Source organism: Oryctolagus cuniculus, chromosome 3 (genome assembly GCF_964237555.1).
Source record: "Oryctolagus cuniculus chromosome 3, mOryCun1.1, whole genome shotgun sequence".
NCBI classification, from domain to species: Eukaryota; Metazoa; Chordata; class Mammalia; order Lagomorpha; family Leporidae; genus Oryctolagus; species Oryctolagus cuniculus.
Window position 1 is genome coordinate 3,548,553 of NC_091434.1, and position 26,827 is coordinate 3,575,379.

The 26,827-nt window shown below is 58.6% G+C and overlaps 1 protein-coding gene across 1 annotated transcript in view; it reads left to right on the top strand.

Moving 5' to 3' along the window:
• Nucleotides 1-26,827, top strand: part of IQCA1 (IQ motif containing with AAA domain 1) — a 150,213-nt gene that overhangs the window by 2,859 nt on the left and 120,527 nt on the right. The window contains exons 2-6 of the mRNA XM_070070001.1: nt 7,468-7,792; nt 8,308-8,427; nt 10,587-10,778; nt 11,608-11,679; nt 25,629-25,834. Of these exons, the coding sequence (XP_069926102.1) occupies nt 7,468-7,792; nt 8,308-8,427; nt 10,587-10,778; nt 11,608-11,679; nt 25,629-25,834 (915 nt within the window). The remainder of the gene's footprint in view (nt 1-7,467; nt 7,793-8,307; nt 8,428-10,586; nt 10,779-11,607; nt 11,680-25,628; nt 25,835-26,827) is intronic.

A 26,827-nucleotide genomic window follows, 5' to 3' on the forward strand; every position in this document is an offset into this window, starting at 1 on the left:
CTGGGTCCCCGGGCCTAACCTCCCTGGGGAGAGTTAGCGCTGGGTCCCCGGGCTGCCCTCCATGGGGAGAGTTAGCGCTGGGTCCCCGGGCCCACCCTCCATGGGGAGAGTTAGCGCTGGGTCCCCGGGCCCACCCTCCATGGGGAGAGTTAGCGCTGGGTCCCCGGGCTGCCCTCCATGGGGAGAGTTAGCGCTGGGTCCCCGGGCTGCCCTCCATGGGGAGAGTTAGCGCTGGGTCCCCGGGCCCACCCTCCATGGGGAGAGTTAGCGCTGGGTCCCCGGGCTGCCCTCCATGGGGAGAGTTAGCGCTGGGTCCCCGGGCTGCCCTCCATGGGGAGAGTTAGCGCTGGGTCCCTGGGCTGCCCTCCATGGGGAGAGTTAGCGCTGGGTCCCCGGGCCGCCCTCCATGGGGAGAGTTAGCGCTGGGTCCCCGGGCTGCCCTCCATGGGGAGAACTAGCCGTCTGTAGAAGCCTGGCCTTCCTCAGCTGTCGGGTCCAGTCCCCTCTACCCACAGCCCCCGGAACATCTGTGGCTCAGGTCTGAAAGTGATCACGCACTCCTACAAAGCACCGGGCAGCCTCGGGGACCAAACACGCCTTCTGTCGCCGGGCTGCTGAAAGTGTTAGGAGCGCTTTTGGCCCCTAGACTCCCTGGGGGTGTGTGGGCGCTGTCATCTCCCACCCAGCGCCGGGCGGCCTGGTAGCATGGGAGGTCAGGGGCGTGCAGGCTGAGCTGCCGCAGGAGGCGGCGTCTGTGGTCAACTCACCACACCTGTGCCTTTGACGCCCACCTTCCAATACCCACGGACATAAGAACCCACATCCACACCCAAACCGTACAGCAGTGCCTACACAGGCGAGGGACCCAAATGTCCATCACCCGAGGAGCGGATGGAGTATCCGTGCATTGGAGAACTGGAGCTGTGATTCCTGGTGCGACCTGTGGGCTTTGGACTCGTGGCAAGAGGAGGCGGCCACCAAGGGCCACCTGTCGCACCAGCCCGTTCCCAGGCAGCGCCCCGTTTGCCATGGTCTGACTTAGAGGTTTCCGACTGTTTGCTGGGGAAGAAGACACGCGCGTTCCACAGAAACTGGATCTTGATCTTGGTCTTGCCCCGGGCAAGCAGCAAGCAGCGAAGTGTCCGGGCCGCCGGGCAGCGCGGTGAGCCCCGCGGCCAGGCTGTGGCGTGCACTGTTGGCTGAGCTGCGGCGTCGGGTGGCTTAGATGACTGAAGGCATTTTCGGGCGTGGTTTCAGTCCGTGGTGGGCTGAACTTGACGTAGCCAGATAAACAGCTGGGCAGTGTCTGTGCGTGTCAGGAGATGGAGAACATTTGGGGCCCGCGGCCCTTTACGGCCTGTGAAGTCATTTGGCCTGGCCCTGCCAAGGCAACCTCAGGCAAGACTTGAAATTTAATACATCCACAGCACGCAGATTTGTAAGTCGGTAATTTTGTGTGACCTGCGAGTGCTGTGATGACTCCAAGTGACCCTTGGCAGCAGAAGGCCCCCCACCCTTGAAAGTAGACACAGAAATTGCCAAGGGCAGGGAGGGCTGGGGCTGGGGAGCCACCGCACCGGGTCTCTCTGGGGGTGATGGAAGCGGTCTGGAATTAGCGCTGATGGGCGCGCAGCTCAGCAAACACGCGGAAAACCAGGGCCGTGCGCCTGGAAGTTGGGGCATGGCGCCAGGTGCACTAGGTACAGCAGCCCCGAAACTGAGACGTCTCGCCGCGTGCCTGTCCCACGTTGTTCTCACAGACACCTGCTGTGGTGGGGGGAGCTGAGGCTGGGGGGTGGCCAGAGGCGGGGCTCACACCCAGACTGGCCCTCAGAGAGAGGGGGCTCCGGGGGCTGGTGTGGCCCAGTGGCGGTGGTCAGGTCCCTGACAGTCCAGCAAGAGATGCGCTGGTGGGTGGTGGCTGTGGTCACAGCAGGGCGGCTGGAAGGCAGGAAGCCAGAGACCACGCCTAGGAGAGAGGGGCTCCAAGCCCCCAGGAAGCAGGGGAAGACGCAGTGCCCAGGCGCTCCCCAGCTGCGGACAGCACCCCCGCCTGCCCTCCCCAGTCTGCAGTCCCTGGAAACCCAGAGGTGGGGAAGGAAGAGGCTGCAGCTCCAAGGGCAGCACCTGGCCAGTGCCGGCCCCGGGGCTGTCTGCTGAGAAATTCCAGGTCAGGGTCAGCCCTGCCCTGCCGCCGGGGCTCCCTGCTACTTTGAAACCCTGCCTGACCTGGGGCAGCACGGCTCTGCCCGGGGCGGAATCGACCTCGGGCGCCAGGTGCACCCATCCCGCCAGGTCCCGGCGGAAGCTGGAGGCTCCCTGCTCTTGGTGGGTTTGGGTCTTCCCGGTGGGGTCCTGTCATCCCACGTGCAGACTTCCCGGGAGGGTGGGCGGAGATAAATGTTGGGCAGGCCCCTAGGGCACCCTTCATCTTTCTACCTACCTGTTCTCCCACATGTAAACATCACATGTAGATCTGCTGTCGTCTCGTCTGTTTGTGCCGGATTCTTGGTGACGTCCATTCTGCAGGTCACTCGCAGGGGCTCGGGCTCCTGTCATTTGGGGCAGAAGCACATTCTGCCTCCTGCTTTTCTCACTTTCTGCATTCTAGAATTTTTTTTTTTTTTGACAGGCAGAGTGGACAGTGAGAGAGAGAGACAGAGAGAAAGGTCCTCCTTTTTGCCGTTGGTTCACCCTCCAATGGCCACCACGGCCGGTGCACTGCGCTGATCCGAAGCCAGGAGCCAGGTGCTACTCCTGGTCTCCCATGAGGTGCAGGGCCCAAGCACTTGGGCCATCCTCCACTGCACTCCCGGGCCACAGCAGAGAGCTGGCCTGGAGGAGGGGCAACCGGGACAGAATCCGGCGCCCCAACCGGGACTAGAACCCGGAGTGCCGGCGCCGCTAGGTGGAGGATTAGCCTATTGAGCCACAGTGCCAGCCACATTCTAGAATTTTCTTCAGCTGCCGCCGACTCCCACCCCGTTAATTGGTGTTACGCATGAGGTGTCTGCATGTAGCTTTTGTGGGCTTTGGGCTGAGTGCTGCAGCTTTGTGTGCTGACGGACGTGTTGGTTCGGATTTCCTGGGATTTCGCGTCATGCACGCAGTGGTGTTGGCGTGTTTTGCATTGGTCCCCTGCACAGTTCCCTGGTTCTTCTTCTCCCTGGAGGGCGTGTTCCTCGCATTTCTGCATTGAAGAGGTTGGAGCATTTGCTCCTGGGTGTTTGGTGTTTTGCACAAGTCTGTCCCCGCCGTGTGTGCCGTAGCCAGTGGTGGGCATCACGGTTGAGCAGGTTAAGTCAGCACTTAGTATGCCCCATCTGTTATCTGAGTGCCAGGTTGAGTCTTGGTTGCTCCTCTTCCTGTCCAGCTCCCTGCCAATGCACCTGGGAAGGCAGCAGATGATGACCCAAGTGTTTGGTCCATCGCCACCCACATGGGAGACCCAGATGGAGTTCCAGGCTACAACCCTGGCTGTTGCTGGCATTTGGGGAGTAACCAGTGGATAGAAGATCACTTTTGGGGCTGGCACTGTGGCGTAGATGGTTAAGCCTCCACCTGTAATACTGGCGTCTCATATGGGCTCCAGTTGGACTCCCAGCTGCTCCACTTCCAATCCAGCTCCCTGCTTATGTGCCTGGCAAAGCAGCAGAGGATGGTCCAAGTGCTTGGGCCCCTGCACCCATGTGGGAGACCTAGAAGAAGCTCCTGGCTCCTGGCTTCTACCTGGCCCAGCTCTGGCCATTGTGACCATTTGGAGTGAACCAGCGGATGGAAGATCTCTCTCTCCCTGTAACTGTGCCTTTCAGAGAAATAAATGATAAATTAAAAAAAAATCATGTCAGTCTGCCTTTCAAATAAATGAGTGAGAAAATAAACAGATAAAGAATAACCCTTTCTGTAAAAGTGCATTGAGCGCCCCCTTGGCATCCGTGCAGATGGGCTCCCGTTTTCTGTTCTGTCGGCGCAGGTCTCACGCAGGGCTTCGTGGGGAACCGCAGGCGTCCTGGTGAGCCCTCCCGGCTCCCTTTGATCGACGCCGTGTTCTGCTCGCCAAGTGGAATTTCCACTCAGTTCTACGCCAGATCTGCGAGTGCTTTCCCCCTTCGGTGTGACCCTGCCAGGCCCAGCCCCAGCCGTGTTCCGTCCCCAGGACCCTGGGAGCACCTGTGCCCGTCGGTGGGTGGCGCTCCTGCCCCCTCTGCGGTCCGGGTGACCGTCCCTTCTCAGATTCCAGTAGTGAGGGCTCTGGCACACCAGCGCCGTGCCCAGCTCCAGCCGCCCCTCCACAGCCCCGCGTCCTGCAGGCAGGGACGGAGTGCGCTCCTTGCTGCCCTGCAGAGCCCGCCTGGCCCCCGCGAGCTGCTCTCGCGCCCCCACGGCCCTCCCCGTTTGCCTGTCCTTGAGGCAGAGCCGGCCCAGGGCTGCCGGGCACTGGGGGCTCTGAACAGGCGCCAGGCGTTGCTTTCCTTGTGTGTGTTCTTTTGCGGGATGTGGTGACTGTTGGCCCTGGTCAGAGACACTGGTGGCCAGTCAGGAGTTGGGCTAGGGCTGTGATGCCCGGGGCTCCGTGGCGGCGGGGCTCTGAGCCAGTAGCGTTCTCTTTTACAAATAGGGTCACGCGCAAGTGCTCCTCCGCGAGCACACCTTCTCGGTTTTGCTAAGTTTTGGAAAGCCCGGTGCCAGGGTCAGAACGGGGTGCCCGAGACAGCAGCTCGCTCCGTGGGGTGCTGAGGGCAGGGAGCGCGCCTTGCGGCATCGTCCCTCTTATCTGGACCCTGTGGCTCCTCCTTCCCGCCGTCTTTCTTCTTGGTGGGCAGGAAGAGGTCAGACTGAGACCAGGAGGCGGCCGAATTGACCGGTTCAGAGTGCGAATTCTGGCGCCTGACCGCTGAGTGGGAATCCTGCTCGTGAAGAGCAGGATTGCTGGCAGTGGCTTCTCCTTGCCTGTCGCCTCGCCAGCAGACGGGGCGGTCGCGTACCCACGAGGAGGGGAGTGGTGGGATCGCGGGAGTGACTGTAGGTGAAGCCTTAGAACAGTGACAGACGATGTGTAAATTCAAGTGACCGTCAGCTCCGGCTTCGGCAAGGGTTGTTCCCCTGAGGACGCGCCTGGCCATTGCTCCAGTGACCGATCAGCTGTGACTGTTTGTCCCCCAGGGTGGGCAGGGCTGGGGAGGCTGGGGATTTGTCCCCCAGGGTGGGCGGGGCTGGGGGAGGCTGGGGATTTGTCCCCCAGGGTGGGCGGGGCTGGGGGAGGCTGGGGATTTGTGCCCCAGGGTGGGCGGGGCTGGGGGAGGCTGGGGATTTGTGCCCCAGGGTGGGCGGGGCTGGGGGAGGCTGGGGAGTGGCAGCAGGTGGTGGCCCGAGCAGGGGAGGTTTAGGGTGAGGGTTGAGTGCGAATCTTTGTCTTAGGCCGCAGGAAAGAACTTAGGAGGCTCTGACTTGCAAGGCAGAGAGGATATTTGAGCGTCTGACGAGAGATGCGGAGAACAGACGGGAGAGCGTGGACTTCCGTGCTCAGTCAGGACCTGGATGCCCGCCTCCCCGTCACAGGGCTGCCTGGAGCCCCAGCTCCCTGCTGGTGTGCAGGTGGTGGCGCACGTGCACCTGGGAGACCCACACAGAGTCAGCCTGGCCCGGCCCAGGCTGTCGCAGGCTTTCGGGGACTGAACCGGATGAAAGATCTCTCTCTGTCGGTCTGCTTTTCAAACAAAATGAAAATTGACTTAATTCATTAAAAAAATTTAAAAGAGAAGACGAGAGGGAGAGCAGATGGGGACGAGTGGAGGTAGAACCAGGGCAGAGACGGGCCTGGGACGAGGGGAGGGGGGCACGGTCCTGCCGGGGGACGACAAATGGAGGAGTCATTGTCCCCCAGTGTTCGGGGTTGAGACTGCCGACGTCTTGCACCCCAGGGAGCAAGGAGCCAAGGTGCTCCCAGCCCCGCAGAGGGTGGCACAGCCAGGCCAGCTGGGCCCGGGGACGCTGGGAGCGAGAGCCAGGCTGGTGGCCAGGAGGAGGGGACAGTTATTGGCCAGCTCGGCCCCCTCCCTGTGCAGCCAGGGAAGGGGTCGTCTTGTCCCTTAGCTGAGGGGACGATGGTACAGAGACGCCAGCATTCCAGGTCTCCCTCATCCCAAGGAAATCGGCGGCGCTGGCCCTGCACACCCACCCCGTGGAAGCCCCTTCCCAGACACTCTGTCGAAATTCCCCGCATGGGGGGGGGGGGTGTCAGTGCTTATCTCCGTAAGGGTCCCGGCAGGAAAGCAGCTCCCAGTAATGAAAGCCCCAAGACAGAGGTGCGGGCAGCGTCTGGGGAAACCAGCAGGGATGGTTTCAGGGCCCCCCACCCAGAGCCGGCGGTGGGGGCACCTGTGGCTTTGCTGCCCCGCCCTGGGGAGCACGGGAGCCGTCCCTGCCATCCATGGTTCCCTGCTGTGGTCGGGTCTGGCTGTCAGCCACAGGAAAGGAAGGGAGAGTGCCGTATGATAAGATGTGTGTGTGTGTGTGTGTGTGTGTGTGTGAGAGAGAGAGAGCATTCACGTAAGCTTGATGCCAGTACACTGTTGGAGTTGTGTGGTTGGTGGGCTGTTCATCTTACTGCACCTGAGTTCTATGTCTTACGTTGGCCGTCGTCACAGCTGTGTGTGACTAGGGTAGGACGTGGAATCCTCGGGTGCAGGGTCTCGTGCTGCCCACAGACTGGGGCGTCCGCTGGGCGTGTGGCTGTGTCTCCCCCAGAGTCAGGCACTGCTCCTCTGCCACACTCCTCTCTGGATCCCTGGCTCCGTGTCTGCTGACTCAGCCCACTGGAGGGACGCAGGCCATCAGCCCACTGGAGGGACGCAGGCCGTGCTGGGTGGTGATTCTGGGGCTGGAAGTTTTGCCTTTGGCTGAGTTCATCCACTCGTTTTTCATGGCTGTGTAATATCCATCGGCAAATACACTAGCATGTATTTATCCGTTCTCTCCTTAATGGATGCGTGAGTCATGTCCAGGGTTTGACTGTTGTAAAAAAATGCTGCTGTGTTCAGTCTCGGTGCGTAGTTACAAGAGCTCCTCTGGGGTCTAACTGATCCATCACAGGGCGCGCTCAAGTTCAGCTTTGCGTTGTTCCAACTAGCACTCCACCAACGGCACGCACGGGCCAATCGGTTAATTACTGCAGATCCAACAACTTCATCGTGTAAGTGGGTATGCTCAGCGCTGGCGTCACAGGTGTATTCAGGAGCAACTAAAACTCCTAGAGCAGAGGCTGTCTAAGCTGTTTGTCTGCTGGCACTAGCAGCGGTCATACCCCAAACCACGTGTGCATCAAAACAGGCCATAAATCGAGCCACGTGCGTGTTCTCGGCTCCCCCTCCACCCGCGTTGTATTTTCGCGTGCCAGATGCCCTGTGTGTGCACTTTCCAGAGGCACTTTGATTCGCTGTTTCTCCGCCGTCCCCCGTCTTCCCTCAGGATGTATAATAAGATGTGGCACCAGACCCAGGACGCCCTCCGTGCCTTGCTTCACAAAGAGTCTCAGAAGACGGCGGAGCCGCAGAGCAGTCCGGTGCTCGTCTTCCAGATGCTCGCCACCTTCTACATCAAGTACGTGCAGATCTTCGGGAACCTGGAGAACGTCTACGACCAGGTCGTCCACCCGCAGAAGCGCATTCTGATCCGCAGGATGCTGGACGGCGTGATGGGCCGCGTCCTGGAGCTGAAGAGCGAGATGGTGGAGCTGGAGCTCACCGAGTTCCACTATTTTGACGACATCTTGCAGGACCTGAAGTTAGCGCCCGTACGTACGCGGCCGGGGTTTGCGCCGAGTTCCGGTGTGCAGGCAGACTTTCTGGACGGGCTCGCTGGCTGCTGGGTGGCCCGAGGCCTCAGCCATCCCTCAAGGACATCACACTGCCACGGTCAAGGCTTGGGGTCCCTCGGCGTGGGGCGCGCAGGCCTGGACATGGCCCTGGGGTCTTCCTGACACTGTGGCATCTCCCAGGACTGACAGGACAGGGCACCTGGACCCTGTCACAAACATCCCACAGCACCCCACCCCGGGCTCCCATAGCAGCACCCCTACCCTGTGTGTGCGCGGGGAATAATCATGGGATGGTGAGGCCTCGCTGATAGAAACTGCCATCATGATTAGAACCAGGGACAGGGGCATGACGCTGCCTTGGCTGTGCCCGTGTCTCCCCCGGTGTGAGCCTCGCGTCCCCTCAGTGACGGCGGGAGGAGGGCCAGTGCCTGCCGTGCAGTCCGTGTGTGTTTTAAGTGGTTTGAGTCCTGCTTGTTCTTCGTCTTCTCCAGCAACAACTAGATATTCCCATCCCAAAGTACTTTCTGAAGGAGAAGTTGGAGGTGATAAAAGGAAGAGAGAAAATCCTCGCTCAGATATTAGCCAGCTGCGGCCTGGACACCGCGGATGTGGTTTGTATCTCCTGTTGGCAAACGTTATTTCCTAGTCGCTAGAACCTCTTTCCGGCTGCTGCTCGCCGGGCGAGACACGCTGGGTCACTCTCGGTGTGAGGAGCGAGGCGCCCTTCCCGGCTCGGGCCTTCCTAGCCCGTCCACGGGAAGTCGCGTACCGTTCGCCAGTGTCCCTGGCGCCACGTGGATTGCTGACTCTTAGACTGAGTTCACTCTCAGTTCAGTCCGACTTTTCTTCCCCACCTCACTCAACTCAAGTGAGCAGCTCAGGCCGCTCTTACACAGCCCTCAGGTGCCGGCTCAGCTCAGCAACTTGAAAATGAGTGCCCTTTCTAAAAACGGCGATTGACGTCGCTGGAAGCTGAGTGACCCTGGAGGACTGTGGGGCCAAGGAGGACACCTCCTGAAGGACCCTGCCCCCAGCTGGTTCTCTCTGTGGCCCCTGCCTCCGGGCCCCGGAACCCGTGTGGCTGCCCTTTCTTCGTGTCGGCCCTGACTCTCCTTCCCGGCTCCCGGTCCGTGCAGCTCTTCCCCGTGCAGCCTCGTGGGAGGGTGTCCTTTCCACGTGGCACTGCCAGCCAGCCTCTGCCGGCTCCGCCTGCAGCTCAGGGACCCCTCACTGCCCACGGTCTGAGCATCCCGCTCCCTGGCTGTCCTCACGGCCCAAGCAGGAGTGCAGACTTGGCCGTCACAGCGGGCACCCGGAGCGAAGGGGCACCGGTGGAGACAGCAGGTGCAGAGCGGGGTGCCCAGGCAGTGGGATGGATGGCACGTGTGATCTTCAGACCCCGGCGGGTACAGCCAGCCTGGTCATGGTGTTAGGGAGGACACTGACTGTGCCAGGGATGGCTGGGGAAAAGCGTGCCGTCTGCCTGCCACAGGGCACGGGCAGGCACAGCTGTGTAGCCAGCTCGGCCCCGGCTCTCATGGTGCCTCGGCGTGCCCGGTGCTGGAGGGAGAGCTTGCTCTCCCCCCCCCGCCATGCCCACCTGTGCAGACGGTTCACGCGTGCGGCGTCCTGACCCCGCCAGCTAGCTCCACCTGACCTCCCCTTCCTGCGCCCCTTCCCCCTTGACAGTACGAGGCCTGGAAGTCAGTGCCACGGCTGCTGGGGGGTGTCTGGCGTTTTCTGGTGCAAGCGAGCTGCCCTGCTGCCTGTGTCCATGCATGAACTGCCCCAGAGCCTGGCCACACACTCGGCTGCCCCCTCCCTGCAGAGGCAGGGGCGGGGCCTCGCCCTGAGCCTGCTCCGGGCACCCCGGGCCCTTGCACAGCCCCTCCCCGCCCCTGGTCGGCCACGCCCCAGCTGAGACTCCGAAGACCACACTGGGTGGCATGAGCCCTGCTGTGTTTTCAGGTTTGACAGCCTGGGTGTTCCACAGTGCAGACTCGTAGACAGCAGGAAGCATGTATAAAATAAATGCTCCAAAAACATACTGGGTTTAAACTCAGCATTTTGTTTCATGCGTATTTAGAATTTTAAACACTTGGTTGGAGTTGAGTTTTTAGGTTCTGTTTCTGCTTATTAATAAGCTATCAACAGCAATTACAACCTTTTTTTTAAAGATTTATTTATTTTTTACTTGAGAGAGTTGCTCAAAGAGAGGAGAAGCAGAGAGAGAGAGAGAGAGAGAGAGAGAGAAAGGTCTCCCATCCGCTGGTTCACTCCCCAATTGGCTGCAACAGCTGGAGCTGGGCTGATCCAAAGCCAGAAACCAGGAGCGTCTTCCTGGTCTCCCACGCGGGTGCAGGGCCCAAGGACCCGGGCCATCCTCCACTGCTTTCCCAGGCCACAGCAGAGAGCTGGATCGGAAGTGGAGCAGCCGGGTCCAGAACCGGCGCCCACATGGGATGCTGGCACTTCAGGCCAGGGCGTTAACCCGCTGTGCCACGGCGCCGGCCGCGGCAGTTACAACTTTTATCCAGTCTGTTTTCGTGGACTTTCTTGATTCATCAGCTGCCGCCACGAAATGCTGCGGAGCTCGGTTGGTGGTGCTGTGCCTGGAGGGTGGAGAGCCATGCGTCCCAGGATTTGGGCCCACAGCTGGGCGTGGCCTTGGGCGCCTCCTCCCCTTTCTCAGCGGGGGGACCCTGAGCGGGGCGTGGTGGGCCCGCTGCTGTTGTCAGCGTGCTTGAGGGTTGGCTTCGGGCTTTTGCAGAGATACGTCGCAAAGATCATCCCCGTGGAGGAGGCCGCCAAGTTCATCCAGATGGCCGAGCGGGCGCGGCAGGGCCGCCTCCGAGCGCTGTTCATGAAGGAGATCTACCTGCAGGAATGCCGGGCGAGGCAGGCCAAGCTGCTCAGCGAGAAGGCCGTGGACGTGGGCGCCGCTGCCCTGTGCATTCAGAAGGTGTGGCGTGGCGTGGGGGCGGGGCAGGAGGCCAACCCCAAATCCCACCTCTGAGGGCAGCGGCCAGGTCCACCCCAGGGCTGGCCGGGAACCACACTCGGTCCTGTTTCAGAGTTGGTGTCCTAGACATGAAACATGGGGCAGCTTATTCAGCTGTCGTTCGAGACTGTGGGTACTTATTGGAAATGTTGCTAAAATGCAGGGGAACATAAATCCTTAACGAAGATGTAAAATTACATTCACACCCAGGTGTACGACCACCTGAGGAGAGTGGGGTACAGGGTTAATAGCCAGTGGCCGGAAGAAGCAGGTGCACCCCAGCACGGCCAACAGGAACACAGCCCTCCCTTCTAGTGAGACGAGGCGAGGGTACCCAGGCAGTGGACACAGCTGGAGTGGGGTGGGGGGAGCGGGGGGCTGGCGGGGAGCAGTGAGATGCTGGTTTCCACCAGGTCTCTGTGGGCTGCAATTGCCCTTTGGGGCACGAAGCTCCGTGCGCCCTTGGCAGTTGCTGTGTTTCCCCCATGTGACTTTGGCCATTTTTCTGCCGAAACCACGGAGGCCCACGCTGCGATCCAGCCTCCCGCGTCTGCCATCCGGAAGTTTCGAGGAAACCCGCGTAGGCCCTCCCCACTGCAGAGCCCCGGGTCATCCCTGTGAGGTGGTCTCTCCTGGCCGCTTCCGCCTGGGGTCCCCGCAGAGTCCTCGCTCCCCGCACACGGGCGCAGCCTGCACTGAGCGTCCCCAGGGCGTTTGCGACCCACAGGGGGAAAGCCTGCGACGGCGCTTCCTGTCTGGTGTGTTTAACGAGTGCTGTCTGTGCCCCCAGGTGTGGCGAGGCTTCTGTCAGTGCAGGAAAACCAAGCGAGACAGAGAGGAGGAGATGGTCTTCCTGGGCATGGTGAGTGTGCTTGCTTTCTCCTTCTGAAGATCTGTGTGTTCATTTGAAAGTCAGAGTTAGCGAGAGAGAGAGAGAGAGGGAGAGGGAGAGAGAGGGAGGAGGGAGAGAGAGAGAGAGAGAAAGAGAGAGAGATGTGTCTTCCATCTGCTGGTTCACTCCCCAAGTAGCCACAATGGCAGGGCTGAGCCTGGCTGAAGCCAGAGCCAGGAGCTTCATCCGGGGCTCCCTCATGGGTGCAGGGCCCAGGCACTGGGCCCATCTTCCGCTGCTTCCCCAGATGCATTAGAGAGAGGTGGATTGGGTGTGGAGCAGCCGGGACTCGAGCCAGTGCTCATATGGGATGCTGGCGTTGCAGGTGGGGCTTTACCCGCTATGCCACAGTGCTGGCCCCAAGTTTGGTTTTCTTAAAGATGGTGGATTCTGTAAGTCTTCGGTCCTTTTGAGAAAGAAAGGAAACCAGAAAAAATGACCTTTGAGAATGGGGTCGCCCTCCTTGTCCAGAGTCCCGGGCTGGGGAGACCTGAAGCGGTGGGGTTGTGTGCATGCCGCCGTGGCAGCTCCCGCGTGGTCCGTCAGGCTGTGTGGCTGCTGTCCACCGCCCACAGAGCCCTCGCCTTGCTGGTGTTTGTGGCCCTGAGCCGGCTGTGCAGTGATGCTCGGGGTTTCCGCGGAAATCTTCGTGCTGGTGGTGAAATCAGAGATGTGGGGGCCGTGTTCATCCTCTGACGCCATGTACCAGCGTCCCCCCAGCTGTGGCTGAAACAGCACCCACTTGGGGGTCAGCTCCTGTGTCAGGAGTCGGGCACCGCTCGCAGCTCCCGAGGCTGCCGTCAAAGTGTGGTCCCCGGCGAGGTCTCGCCGAAGCCCGGCCGGGGAATGACCTGCTTCCTCGTGCTGAGGTTCTCCCGGGGCAGCTCCTCGCGGCTGGCAGGCCAGAGCCTCCGTTCCCCACGGGCTGACGGCAGCAGGAGGCAGAACCAGCCCCTTGGCCTACAGCCGCCTCTTCTTCAATGCCAGGGAGTCCCGTGCCATCACGGGAGGAAGGGGCCTGGCCTGTCCCTTCACTTCCGCCCTGTGGCAAGGCTCAGGAGCCAGTTGAGGGGCCACCATCACTGGGAGGGGGGGGGCCGTGGGGGTGTGAGGAGCAGGAGTGGGGGCCTTGGCGACACCCCGGAGCCTCTGACCGCAGGACCTCCTGCCTCGCCCACATCACCAGGTGCCAGTCTCCCAGGAGGATGGTCTTGTCTCCAGCCTGAGCCCCTCCCGAACAGAGACCCCTAGCTCCCACGGCCCCCTCCCTCTGAAAGCTGCTGCCTCTCCCTGGACCCGCCCACCGCCTGGGGTTCCGCCCCCTGCCCTGGTTCAGACTGTCTTGGTTCTTCTTCCCATGATACCCCCTCAAGTGCCCCCTGGAGCCCCCTAAGCTGACTCTTTACAAAGCCCACTGCCTGTGGAGGGCCCTTGTTTGCGCACCTGCTGGCCTTCAGAGACCCAGCCACGCCCCCACACACCAGGTCTTTGGAAATGCTAACAGTATGCAGAGCCCTGGCTGGCTCATCAAGAACACGTGAAAACACGAACTAGCCCCAGGAATGAGCAAGTCCAGCTGCTGTGGGAGAGGCCGGTGAGCAGCCCCAGGCACAGATCAGAGAAGTTGGCCTGGGCAGGTGCAGGCACCCAGAATCCCCTGGGGCAGCAAGGAGCCCACTCACCGTCGCCAGCACCAACACAGAAGAGGTTTGCATCCCGGTGTTGGTTTGGACGCCGTGAGAAGCAGGTGCCGAGATGGAACTGGACATGCAAGAGAGTTTTTAGGAGGTCTGTGAGGATAAAGGGAGGGGACAAAGGAGACCCTCGAGCCAGGGTGCAGGTGTGACGCGGAGGGGGCAGGAGGGAGTCTCAGATGGCAGCACAGTCCCGGTAAAGCGACGGGGCCCCTTTTAAACTCCCGTTCTCAAGAAAGGAAGAGAAGCACTCGTAACGGTGGCCGCTGGGGCAGGGAGCCGCCCCGGGTTCCGCCTGGAGGACTGCCGGTGACCCCTGGGCACACACGGCTCTGCCCTTCCCGCCCAGTCAGGCCACGCCCTGGGATTTCTTCACTGAGAACTGCGAGAAAGAATGGCGGCAGGTTTGTGGCAGATGGACAGTCCCGTCGGAGTGGATTTGTGGTTGTAAGCCGGGGCACCAGGAACAGCGGATGGCATCGGAGCAGCCGGGGCCTGGCGCGGGGCTGCCCTGGGGTCTGCCTGCACCTGCAGAACTCAGCCAGGATTCTGTGTTCTCTGTGCTGGCTCTTAGCTCTGCCGGCGGCAGACGTGCATTTGATATCTTTAAAAATTACAGATCAAATGCACATTCGAAATTACATCGGGGGAAGGACGGATTTTGACTCCAGCAGTGTGTGACTGTTTCAATTGAGACGTATTTCAATAATAGTTTGCAATGTGTTTTCCCAGTTCTCTGTGCTTATCAAATGTGCAGCTCAGGAAGACAAGAATTGGGACTTAAAGATTTTTCCTAGACATGCTCAGAAAATAAGAAATGAAAAAAACAAATATAATTTATAGTTTTTAACCAATGGGGGATATGGTTTATATATGTGTGTGTGTTTATATATATATATATATATATATATATATTAAGATTTATTTACTTGAAAGGCAGAGTGACAGAGAGGGAGAGAGATCTTCCATCTGCCGGTTCATTCCCCACATGCCCACTGCAGTCAGAACTGGGCCAGGCTGAAGCCAGGAGCCAAGAACTCCATCCGGTTCTCCCGCAGGGTGGCGGGGTTCGAGTCCTCGAGCCGTCACCTGCTGCTCTGCAGGCACGTTAGCAGGGAGCTGGGTGGGTGGGGAGCAGAGCACCCAGGACTCTGATAGGGGATGCAGGCCCCCAGGCAGCGGCTTCACCCACTGCACCCCGACACCCGCCTTCTTTCCCTGTGAGGCGCCATTTTCCAATGCTGCATTCCCGCGTCTCGCTCTTAGAGAAGTGAGTCCGGGGCCCCACCAGTGAGGTTGATCAGCCGAACCCCTCTGCTCTGAGGTGGGTCGCAGACGTGGCTCTTCAAGGCAGTTAGGTCCTCTGGGATTTGAGGATTTAAAATAAATTGGGAGATCCTGCCAGTGATGTGAAATATAGAAAAAGTAGAATTTAGTCCCTTTTTCAGGGCGTTGCCATGTAATTTTCCCGATTTAGACTGGCACTTTGTAAATGACAGTCTCAGGGCCCCGCCCCCTCCCATCCCGGATGGCTGCACCTGTGCGTGTGGCCGTGGTGCTTTACCCTTGTGGTCAGCACAGAATTACCCTGCTAGAGGAAGGAACTCAGGTCCCTGTTCCGGAGACATGGAAGTGCCTGGTTTCCTGGTGGGAAGGACTTAGCATCCCCACATCCGTGTTTATCAAGTGTCCAGGCTTTACCGCCTTCCCAGACAGGAGGAGGCAGACCAGAATAGCTCAGAGAATATAAGAGATGTCTTGATTTTATCACTTTTTTTTTTTTTTGACAGGCAGAGTTAGACAGAGAGAGAGAGACAGAGAGAAAGGTCTTCGTTCCATTGGTTCACTCCCCAAATGGCCACTACAGCCGGCACTGCGCCAATCCAAAGCCAGGAGCCAGGTGCTTCCTCCTGGTCTCCCACGTGGGTGCAGGGCCCAAGCACTTGGCCCATCCTCCACTGCACTCCTGGGCCACAGCAGAGAACTGGACTGGAAGAGAAGCAACTGAGACAGAACCAGTGCCCCAACTAGGACTAGAACCCGGGGTGCTGGCACCGCAGGCGGAGGATTAGCCTAGTGAGCCGCGGCGCCAGCCTACCCGCATTCTTGATTTCCCTTTGGTCTTTGAGTTTCAAAAATTAAGTTAACACTCAGGTTTTTAAATTGACACCCTGGGACCCAGCCCACCTGTATTTTCTAGTGGTGTAGGTGCGCTGTCGGAATCAGGACCGCTGTGATCGGTGTAGAAGTTCACTGGGGTGGAATATTACTCGGCCACAGAAAGAAAATTCTGACAAACGCTGGAACTCAGATCACCCTTGAGGACGCTGGGCTGAGTGAGACAAGCCAGCGACAGGTGCACAGAGAATCCACGCTTCCACTCGGGCGACAGTGTGGGGACAGGAAGTGGATGGCGGTTCCGGTGGGGGTGTGGGGTGGGGTTGACGCGTGCGGAGTTTCAGATGGTGACGAGGAGCAGCCCGAGGTCTGTCGTGCAGCCGCGTGAACACAGCACCGCTGAGCAGCGCAGGGTGGCGAGCAGGCCGTGCTTTCCACCCGACTCCGAAAAAATGCACTGGGACGGAGAAACCTGTGCTTTCCGATGGTTCTCTCTTTCTCTCTTTCTTTTTGACAGGCAGAGTGGACAGTGAGAGAGAGAGAGACACAGAGAGAAAGGTCTTCCTTTGCCGTTGGTTCACCCTCCAATGGCCGCCGCGGCCGGCGCACCGCGATGATCTGAAGCCAGGAGCCAGGTGCTTCTCCTGGTCTCCCATGGGGTGCAGGGCCCAAGCACCTGGGCCATCCTCCACTGCACTCCCTGGCCACAGCAGAGAGCTGGCCTGGAAGAGGGGCAACCGGGACAGAATCCGGCGCCCCGACCGGGACTAGAACCCGGTGTGCTGGCGCCGCAACGCGGAGGATTAGCCTAGTAAGCCGTGGCGCCGGCCCCGATGATTCTTTATAAACCATGGCTGTTGACTGGTGTCGAAAGTACAGATTCGCCATTAACCGGAACACTGCTGTGTTCCGCCGACTTTAGACGCCTCATTATTTTCAGGGGTCATTAAGGAAAAGAAGTGCTACCGACTAAGACAGAGCAGACACGTCCATTCCTGATTCCAGATGTTGAACTGGGAAGCCTGCATTGTAGAACTGTGAACAGGGGAAGTTGGGTCTGCCTGTTGACAAAGAAACGGTAGCGGTTGGGGACGGTGTTGGGGCACAGTGCGTGAAGCCACTGCTTGCAGTGATGACGTCCCGTTTCAGAGCACCAGGTCAAGTCCCAGCGTCTCCACTTCCCGTCTGGCTCCCAGCTAAGGGACCCGGAAAAGCAGCAGAAGATGGCCCGAGGACTTGGGCCTTTGCCACCCCAACGGGAGACTCAGGTCCAGACTCCGTGGCCTTGGCCTGGCCCAGCCCCAGCCATAGTGGCCATTGGGGAGTGAACCAGTAGACAGAATATCATTCTCTCTGTCTCCCTCTATAATTTTTTTTTTTTTTTGACAGGCAGAGTGGACAGTGAGAGAGAGAGACGGAGAGAAAGGTCTTCCTTTGCCGTTGGTTCACCCTCCAATGGCCGCTACGGCCGGCGCACCACACTGATCTGAAGCCAGGAGCCAGGTGCTTCTCCTGGTCTCCCATGGGGTGCAGGGCCCAAGCACTTGGGCCATCCTCCACTGCACTCCCTGGCCACAGCAGAGAGCTGGCCTGGAAGAGGGGCAACCGGGACAGAATCCGGCGCCCCGACCGGGACTAGAACCCGGTGTGCTGGCGCCGCAACGCGGAGGATTAGCCTAGTGAGCCGGGGCACCGGCCTCCCTCTATAAATCTTTACAAGAAGAGAAGAAAATTGTTCTTGTGAGGGTGTCGTGAGCTCTTGGTCTCATATGCGATGGGTTAAATGGATTCAGCATTTCTGAAAGTGAGTTAGCAAGAGGCTAAGACAGAGCAGGAGCCTGAAAATATTTAGGTCCTTCATCCTGATTCCTAGTTCTGTCCTAAGGAAGCCATCAGAGACCTGTGTGCACAGTGATGATTTTTAAGGACATAAAATGCTCATACATGAAAATTCATGATTTAGAACATACACAAACATAGACGTCCATGAACATTGAAAAGAAAATATCCAAGTTTGACTAGAATGGTTGTCTTTTTCAATTTTTATGTTTTATTGACTGAGTTTTTGTCCATTTATTTGAGAAGCAGAGGGAGGCAGATGGGCGGAGAGACAGAGAGCTCCCATCTGCAGATTCAGTCCACAAACGCCCGCAATGGACAGGGCTGGGCCAGGTCCAGGTAGGAGCCAGGATCTCAGTCTGGGTCTCTGCGTGATGGACAGGAACCCACGTCCTAGGACTGTCACTGCTGCCGCCCAGGCCGTGTACCGGCAGGAAACTGGAGTCAGGAACGGAGCTGAGACTCCAACAGTGCCACTCGCCTGTGGGATACGGGCGTCCCGAGTGTGTCTTAACCACTAGGCTAAACGCCCACTCTGTTTACTGTAAAGTTGACAGAGCTTGGTGCCAATTTATGTAGCAGTTTTCTACGGCAAAAATTAAATTACCCTTCAAAAGTTTCAGTCCAGGGTAAACTGAGTTTACGTGAGGTCTTGCAGTAGCAGCCATGTTGATGTAACAACTCCCATTTAATTACATTTCCATCGGACTTGATTCAGCCCGCTTGTCCTGGACAGCTGCTCCGTGCCACCTTCCGGAAGCTCTTCCTGAAGCCTGAACAGCTAACGTCAATACCGCACGAAGACACAACCCGTGCCTTTGTTTATTTTCCCAGTAGTTTCTGTGGGCTCGCCCCATGAAGGGGGTCTGCGTGGGTCTCTCAGCCGCACACAGCCACTCGTCGGTTTTGTACTCAGTGGGACTTTCCGCAGTTTGCTTTTTTCCCAAGTGTGTTTTTTTCTTGGTAATTCCACGTTCTGTTGAAATCTTACACCACTGAGCAATATATGGGTTCAATTTTTTAAAGAATGTTATCTTCTGTTCACTGGCTGATAACCATAAAAAATCCATTACCCCAAATCCAAGCAGTGTTTTCAGTTGAATAGATTTTCCACTGTATCACTGATTGAGATATTGCCGACTCATTTTAAAGTTTCATTTTTCCATTATTTCATTTTGCTCACCGTGCCGATGTATAAACCATTTATTTATCTGATCTGTATCTTGATGAGAAGCTTGGCGTGCTTCCAGGAGTGACTGTGGCGTCCCCAAAGCAGAACTAGAGCAAGGACCCTCCTCACGCCTCCGCCCTGGCCACACGGTCTCTTACGGTGGTCCTGTAAGGGACTATTGTGGATACTGTCGCTTTAAATATTTATATTCTAAAATCTACACAGGAAAATGGATAGCTGTCTGGGAATTCACGAGCAGTTACTTTAATTGGCACAGCCAATGGAGTGGATCCAGTAGAGGGAACTTAATGAATGTGATGCATTTCACTCTGTGCTCCCGACATGACCATCACGCTTTCTATGTGCCCCCGAAGCTATCAGCCTTCGCACTGTAATGAGGAACACCAAGCAGGAGACCTGTGCCTAGCACCGCATCGTCCTGCCCTGCGCGCTTTCAGATTCCAACATGGAACAAGCTGTGTGCCATGCTGTTTGGGGAGCAGGGCGATACATTGTATTTCCGTCCCATTAACAACAGCACTAAATGGGAGCGTGGGCGCCCCGTGCACCGGGCTCCTTTCCCAGGGTCCCTTGGGAGAGCTCAGTGCTTGTCCCGCTGCGCCTCTGTTGCCTTCAGAGCCTGGGCCCTAGGGGGACTGTGGCACTGCCACGAGAGCATGCAAATCAAGGCCTGTTGTGACGTACCCCCTAGCGTGGTCCTGCGTGGTCCAGCATGGTCCTGCGTGGTCCTGTGTGGTCTGGCGTGGTCCTGTGTGGTCCGGCATGGTCCTGCGTGGTCCTGTGTGGTCCGGCGTGGTCCTGCGTGGTCCTGTGTGGTCCCGTGTGGTCCTGTGTGGTCCGGCGTGGTCCTGCGTGGTCCTGTGTGGTCCGGCATGGTCCTGCGTGTTCCTGCGTGGTCCGGCATGGTCCTGCGTGGTCCTCTGTGGTCCTGTGTGGTCTAGCGTGGTCTTGTGTGGTCCTGTGTGGTCCTGCGTGGTCTTGTGTATTCCTGTGTGGTCCAGTGTGGTCCTGTGTGTTCCTGTGTGGTCCCGCATGGTCCTGCATGGTCCGGCGTGGTCCTGCTTGGTCTTGTGTGTTCCTGTGTGGTCCTGCATGTTCCTGTGTGGTCCGGTGTGGTCCTGTGTGTTCCTGTGTGGTCCCGCATGGTCCTGCATGGTCCGGCGTGGTCCTGCGTGTTCCTGTGTGGTCCTGCGTGTTCCTGTGTGGTCCTGCGTGGTCCGGCGTGGTCCTGTGTGGTCCAGCGTGGTCTTGTGTGTTCCTGTGTGGTCCTGCGTGTTCCTGTGTGGTCCGGTGTGGTCCTGTGTGTTCCTGTGTGGTCCTGTGTGGTCCGGTGTGGTCCCGCGTGGTCCGTGTGTTCCTGTGTGGTCCCGCGTGCTCCCACGTGGTCCAGCGTGCTGTTCGTAGTCGCTGTGATTGTTTCCAGAAACCGGGTTTGCTGTGATTCTCGGAGCTTGGTCTCCCTCCTGGGGAGAGGCAGCGCCTGGAAGTGAGCGTGTGGATGGGGCTGGCCGGAGGGGAGCCAGTACTGGAGAGGCAGCCAGGCCTGGGGCGCGGCTCAGCTCCGTCTGCGCCCATGGCAGGGCTGGCAGCCACGCGTTTCCCTCTGCCGGTGCAGGACAGCAGGGCCTGGTGCACGGAGCTGCTGGGACGACTTCCTGAGGGACGAGGGGTGGCTCCAGGGCCTAGCCGCACCCGCAGGAAATACTGGGTGGCGTTCATGATCCCAGAAAATTATGAGCCGTGCTCCCAGTGACCGAATGACTTCCCACCCTGGAGAACTCCCAGAAAGTGCAGGAACATTGTGGTGTAATGAAACAGAGGCTGCATAATCCCCGTGCGTGGATTTCAAATCGCAGGTGTCTCAGCCTTTGTTACCGTACACCACGTCCAGGCCCTGACCCGGAAGCAGGCTGTTAGAAGGCAGAGCGTCACAAGCAGCCGGGCTGCGGCCTCCTCACCCAGCTGCCCAGAGATCCCGGGGATGCCCGAGGCACAGGTGCGGCCCCACACGGCGGCTGCGCTGAGGTCCACGGGCAGGAGCAGCCCTTGAGGGACGGCCGAGCACGCGAGCTGTCCCGCGACGGGGCACCGCGGTCAGAATTCGGGGAGGACTCTCTGAAGAATCTCTGTGATTGCTTTTTTTTTAACTTTTTTTTTCATATTTCTATCTGGTCGTTTGTTATTTTTATCACAGGTGATTAGTTGCAAACAATTTTTCTTTTTTTTTTTTTAAGATTCATTTTATTTATTTGAAAGGTGAAGTGACAGAGAGAAAGAGATCTTCGACGCACTGGTCACTCCCCAAATGCCTGCAACAGCCGGAGCTAGGCCAGGCCAAGGCCCAGAGCCAAGAGCTCCCTCAGGGTCTCCCACGTGGGTGCAGGAACCAAGCACTTGGCCCATCCTTTGCTGCCTTCCCAGGCGCATTAACAGGGAGCCGGGTCAGAAGTGGCGCAGCCGGGACTATACCAGGGGTTGCTGGGGTCGCGGGAAGAGGCTTGACCTGCTGCACCCCAACACTGGCCCGATCTTTGTGATTTGAAAAGTCTACCCAGGAGGCTTCAATGTAAAAAGAATTCTTTTCCATTAAATGGGATTTTACGGTCTGGTCCCTTGGGAACCTTCGATTTCTGTTATTAATATGTCTTCATTCCGGCTATTCCCATTATTCTACTTTATTCATGTTCCAGGTCTGTAAAGGACAAAAAGCGTTCTCTTCCTTGCCCTTTCTCTTTGCTCCGGCTCCCAGGAGTCCTTCGTGTGCCCTCCAGGGCCTGACATCCGCCCTAAGCACAGACAGTGCTGGTGGCCAGAACTCCTCAGCCGGCCAGCGCCAGGACACGCTCCAGGTCTGCTGTCCCAGCCCCGTGAACTTGGTCCGGCCCCTCCACCTCTGTGTCGCGGGTTCCGTGTGTGTGCAGTGGAGACGGCACAGCAGCCGGCTCCTGGGAGTGTTCAGTTTTCAGGAAACTGACATCTGTAGAGCATTTACAATCACGCGTGGTACATCGCACACAGCACACAGCAGCTAAGTGTCAGCTGCTTTTAAAATCACGCGTGGTACATCGCACACAGCACACACCAGCTAAGTGTCAGCTGCGTTTTGGCAAATGCTTATTATCAGGGGTCTAGGTGCTCATGTCATTCATAACCCAAAAGCACCTTGTTGAATTGCCATTGTAATATTTAAATTAGCAGAGGTGAAAGGTCATTGAGAAGCGTCATCAGGGAGAAGGCATCACATCGCTCAGGCAGTACAGCAGTTACTGTTAAACCTGCGATTCTCTCTCTCTCTCTCTCTCTCTCTCTCTGTCCCTCTGCCTCTCAGATGAATATTTTTTATGAAAGGGGGCTGGTGTTTGGCTTAGAGGTTAAGACTTCGGGTCGGGCCGCCCGTATCCCCATCAGTGCCGGGGTTCCAGTCCCTGTTCCTCTTCCCTGTCCGGGCTCCTGGGGTTGCACACCCTGGGAGACAGCAGGCTCAGGCATGGTCCCCGCCACTCACTCGGGAGACGCGGATGGAGGTGGCAGCCGGTGACATCAGCCGCCTTGGCTGCTGCGGGCATTAGGAGAGGGAACAGGCAAACCGGAGATTTAACTTTCTCTCCTCCACACCTTCAGTAAACGAGTAAACACAATCTTTAAGTTACCAATATGCATCCTGTGGTCCCATATGGTTCCCTAGAAATCATTTTCAGACCACCTGCTTTGAGCCAGAGGAGACCGGTCAGCGCAGACCGCAGCGCACAGAGAGGGAGAACAGTTTCTGGCCCAAACCCCCGTCTGCCGCTCCCTGGCGATGCGCCCTGTGCCCGCGCCTCGGCCCTGTGTGCCCCAGCTTCCTCTTCTGGAAAATGAAAACAGTGGTGGGTGCCCCCCCCCACTGCAGAGAGCCCCCTGGAGGAATAAACGGACCCCTCAGAACAGCACCCGCATCTCGAGCCTGCGGCAAGCAGGACGAAGCCCCCAGCACTCCTCAGTCCCAGGCCTCACCAGACCCTGTCCCAGCCACTTCTCACGAGCACCTTTTTTAGAGTGAAGGTGTTAAATTAGGCTTAACAAGGGAGATTTTTTTTTACTCTTTTTAGAAATTATTTATTTATTTGGAAGCAGAGGGAAGAGAGCGAGCCCCCTAGTGCTGGCTTGCTCCCGGGATGTTTGCGATGGCCGGGGTGAGGCTGGAAACTCAGTGTGGGTCTCCCATGGAGGGGGCAGAAACCCAGCCACCCGAGCCGTCCCTGGCTGCCGGCCAGTGTGCACCGCAGGAAGCCGGAGTTGGGAGTCAGAGCCGGGATCAGATCCAGGCTCTGCAGGGTCGGACGTGGGCACCTTAACCGGGGTCTTAGCCGGGCTAGGCTCCACTCCAGCCCTGGTTTTTCACTGTAATGGTTTTGTCCCCACTACATGATGGCATCTAAGATAAGGCTGTAGCCTACCTCTGAGCAGAGGGCCGAGGTCCCAGGCCGCCATGTTTGCCCACCCCTCCAGCCGGGCTCCTCCTTAGGAGGAGGGACCCTGTGTGCAGGAACACAGATCCATAAATGGGAGCTCTCCCCGGAAAGAGAAGGATGCAAAATGGCCGACTCTGGTCGACGACAGAAGGATCCTGAAATGGACGGACGGAGGAGGCCCGTGGGGTGCACGGCAGGCGCCAGGCGTGCAGGGAGGCGGCTGTGGCGCCTCCGCAGCCTCTGAGGAGCGCAGCCTGGCATGCGGGCCTCCTGGGAGACTGCAGGGCGCCGTGTCTGCCCTCCCGCCTGCACCGCCCGCACCTCCCGTGACAGCAGAGCCAAGGCCAGGAGCAGCCCCCAGCCCCGCCAGGCGCGGAGACCCTCCGCCGGTCGCCAGCACTAAATCACTTGTTTGCAAGTTTATTTGCAACTGATAAATGGGACAGGTTTTCACTGGGACGATGTCCATTTTCTCTCACTAATTTGAACGCGGATCTTTAAAGACAAAACCCATCAAACATTAGCTAAGCATTGGAAGTTAATGGGCCGTGGTGTCCCATTTCCCCACGAACTCGGGCAGCACCGCGGTCTCTCCTCTGTGTGCAGCCGCATCAATTATTAATATGTATATTTTTGCTGACAGAGGACCTTGCTATAAATGTAGGTTTCGTTATCCCGTTCTGGGTCATTAACTCTGGAAAGCTTGTAAATATAATGGTGTATTCACGTGGGAAGCCTTCATTAAGATGCATTATTCTCCAGCTGATGTGTTTCAATATATATGGTATATTATCGTGCTCTGTTCTCTGCCTTTAATATTCGTAATTTATTTTTAAATGAGTTGCTGTTTGCGCGGTGAGTTAACAAATTTGAGTTCCATGTGACCGAAGTTGCTACAGAGGGAGATGCGGCAGCCCGAGGAGGAAACGCGGCTCATGAACCTGGAAGGTCTGTGTCGGGACCCACGCACAGTGCGCGGATATTAACAGCTTGGCGCGGGGCGACGGGAGACCCCCATGGCGCACAAAGGGCCCCGGAGCCCCCTGTGCTCGGGCCTGGCTGGCGGAGGCACCAAGCCCTGCGCCTCCGTTTTCTCATCTGTTCAATGGGACGGTCACATCGCGCTTCTACCTTGAAAGCCAGACATGAATGAAACAAGGTGGCGTGGTGAGGGGATGTGCGGGGCTGTGGCGCGCTGCGAGGCCGGCGTCTGGCCCGCAGGAGGTGGAGCTGCCAAGGAGCCCGTCAAACACTCCCTGCAGAGCTCTTGGCAAACGTGAGCCAGAGCTGCCTGCCCACTTGTGAAGGCCCAGCTCAAGCATCACCCGATTGCTTTGCAAACCTGGGTGTCTTATGCAATTAAAGACACAATTCTGAGACGAGATCTTAGACTCCATGGCACAGGGAAGGATGGGAGCGCGGCTCTCTGTTGGGGTCGGGAGGTCTGTGCGTCCTGCCCCTGCCCAGCTGTGTCCCTTTACCCCTAACCCACGCGTTCCCCACTCCTTGCCCCTGGGAAGGAAGACGGGCAGCAGTGGGCGGAAGGCGGCAGCCAGTGTGCGGCGGGCGGGGAGGCTCCGTCAGCGGAGCTGGGTTTGCCCAGGGTGTGCTGGGAATCGGCCAGCGGGGCTCCCTGGGTAAGGTGCGTGCGTGCGTGTCTATCCTGCGTGCAGGCATATTCGCACCTAAGTGTGTCGCAGTTTTCTTGGTCTGAGGACATGTGCACACAATTTGCAAATAATGGAACACCACCGTTCTTCGTGGTGACGCCCACAGGGCCGCTCTGAGGGTGGGGGTGTGGCGTTGGCCTGTGCGCGCTTGGCAAGCGAGTTCCGCTGGGACGTAGGTTCTCACCGGCGTCAGCAAGCAGATGGGAGGGAGTGACGCGGTGCGTGCGGATGCCAGTTACCGCTGTTCTCCAAGCTGGCCCGTCTTTGCTCAGCTGGGGATATTTCTTGGATTTTTTTTTTTTTTTTTGCAGTTCACAGCATAACTGATACAGACATGGTCTACTCTTACGTTAATCTGCATTTACTCACGTTTTATCTGCCATTTCTTAAATGAAGCAGTAAAACCAGGCGCTGACTTGCAGCCTTTGCTGGTGTCCATGGTCTGTAAATTCCCACGCCGCGTTGTGCGTCTGTTAGCAAGACCTGGCGCCCGTACTGGGCGTCGAGAGAGCGCTTCCGGGCCGAACGCTTGTTGCCTTGCCGGCTGGTGGATGGCGAGGGTCTGACGCAGTGCCGGGTGCCCGGAGCCAGCGCTGGGAGCCCCTCCTTCTGAGGGCTACAGGGGTGCAGGGGAGGGGGGTCTCCTGAGTTGACTTCACGGTTCTCTCCTCCAGTCCAGAGCAGGCCAGTGCTTGTCCTCAGCTCTTCCGTCAAGTACTTTGTTCTTATGTGTCTGGATTTGGCAGAGCTTAGCTCTCTGTAGTCTGCGGCGCCAGCCCCCAGCCTGGGAACTGGTGGGACAGGAGCCCCGCCTCCCCCCATGGTGACGAAGGGGCCCTCGGTGTCCTGCCAGAGTGGACCCAGCGTTCTGGAAGCTTCTCTCAGGCTTTTGGAGCGTCTGTTATGTTTTGCCAGCTCTGTGACCTGACGGCAACCCTTTGGCTTCTCGTTCCAGAGCCCCCCTCCCCTCTTCCATGAAGTCAGCGCCACAGTAGCCCAGGCCGAGAAGGTGAACCGGCTGCGCAGCGAGGTGCAGAGGCAGCATGAGGAGGAATACAGGGAGGCCATGGTCACCATCAAGAACGACCTGAAGGCCATCGAAGGCCCCGACATGAAGGAGAGCCTGCAGGACCAGATCCGGCACTGGTTCATCGAGTGCAGGTGAGCGCCGCGGCAGAGCCCCGGGCTGTGTTGGCACAGAGCTGCTGGTTCAGTCCTGAGGCTTCTTGGCTTTGCTTTTCGTTAAGATTTATTTATTGATTCTTTATTACTTAAGGGCAAAGAGAGAGCGAGAGCGCGCTCTTCCAACCACTGGCTCACTCCCCAAATGCCCACAACAGCTGGGGCTGAGCCAGGGTGAAGCCAGGGGCCAGGACCCACGTGGGTGGCAGGGACCCAGCTAGTTGAGCCCCCGCTGCCGCCTCCCCAGGTGCACGTCGGCAGGAAGCTGGGCCAGGAGCAGAGTGGGTTCCTGAAGGAAGGCACCTGAGACCCCAGGCTTCCCTTTTCAAAGTGAGCTGGTGGTACAAGTGGGGTCCTGCCGCGGGAAGTCCCCGCGCCGCCCTGGCCGGTCCTTCGCTCTCTGAGTCGCTGCTCTATCCCTGTGGCCCGAGGGCAGGAGTGCTGGCCTTTGGTGGGGTTCTCACTAGACGGCGAGGGCCTGGACCGCTGGGTGCGGCTGCTGCTGCCTCTGCCGCGGGATAAAGGGCTCCCTGTGCTGTGCCCTCCCCCAGGGAAACCACAGCCAGTTCCCGAGTGAGCGCCGGGCGGTGCCAGCAGCTGAGCGGTGACGTTCCCGGCGTAGCCCGCTATGTCCTGTGGCTGTCGGGAGGAGTTTGTGCACCTGCACTCGGGGAGAGTTAGCAGGGAGGGCACCTTCTAGTGAATGCGCCGTGACAGGGGTGGGAGTCCCGCTGCAGCCGTTGGGGGGCCCTCGGGAAGCACACATCCTATCGGGCGCTTGGGTCGAGTCCTGGCTTGGCTTCTGCCACAGGCTTCGTGCCAAGTCGGCATGCCCTGGGGCCGCATGGCAGGGGGCAGCTCGACTTCCTGGTTCCCTGCCGCCCACACAGACCTGGATGGGGTCGCTGTCTCCTGGCTTTGGGCACTGAGCCAGCAGATGGCAGATTTCTCTCTCTGTGCCTGTCTGCCTTT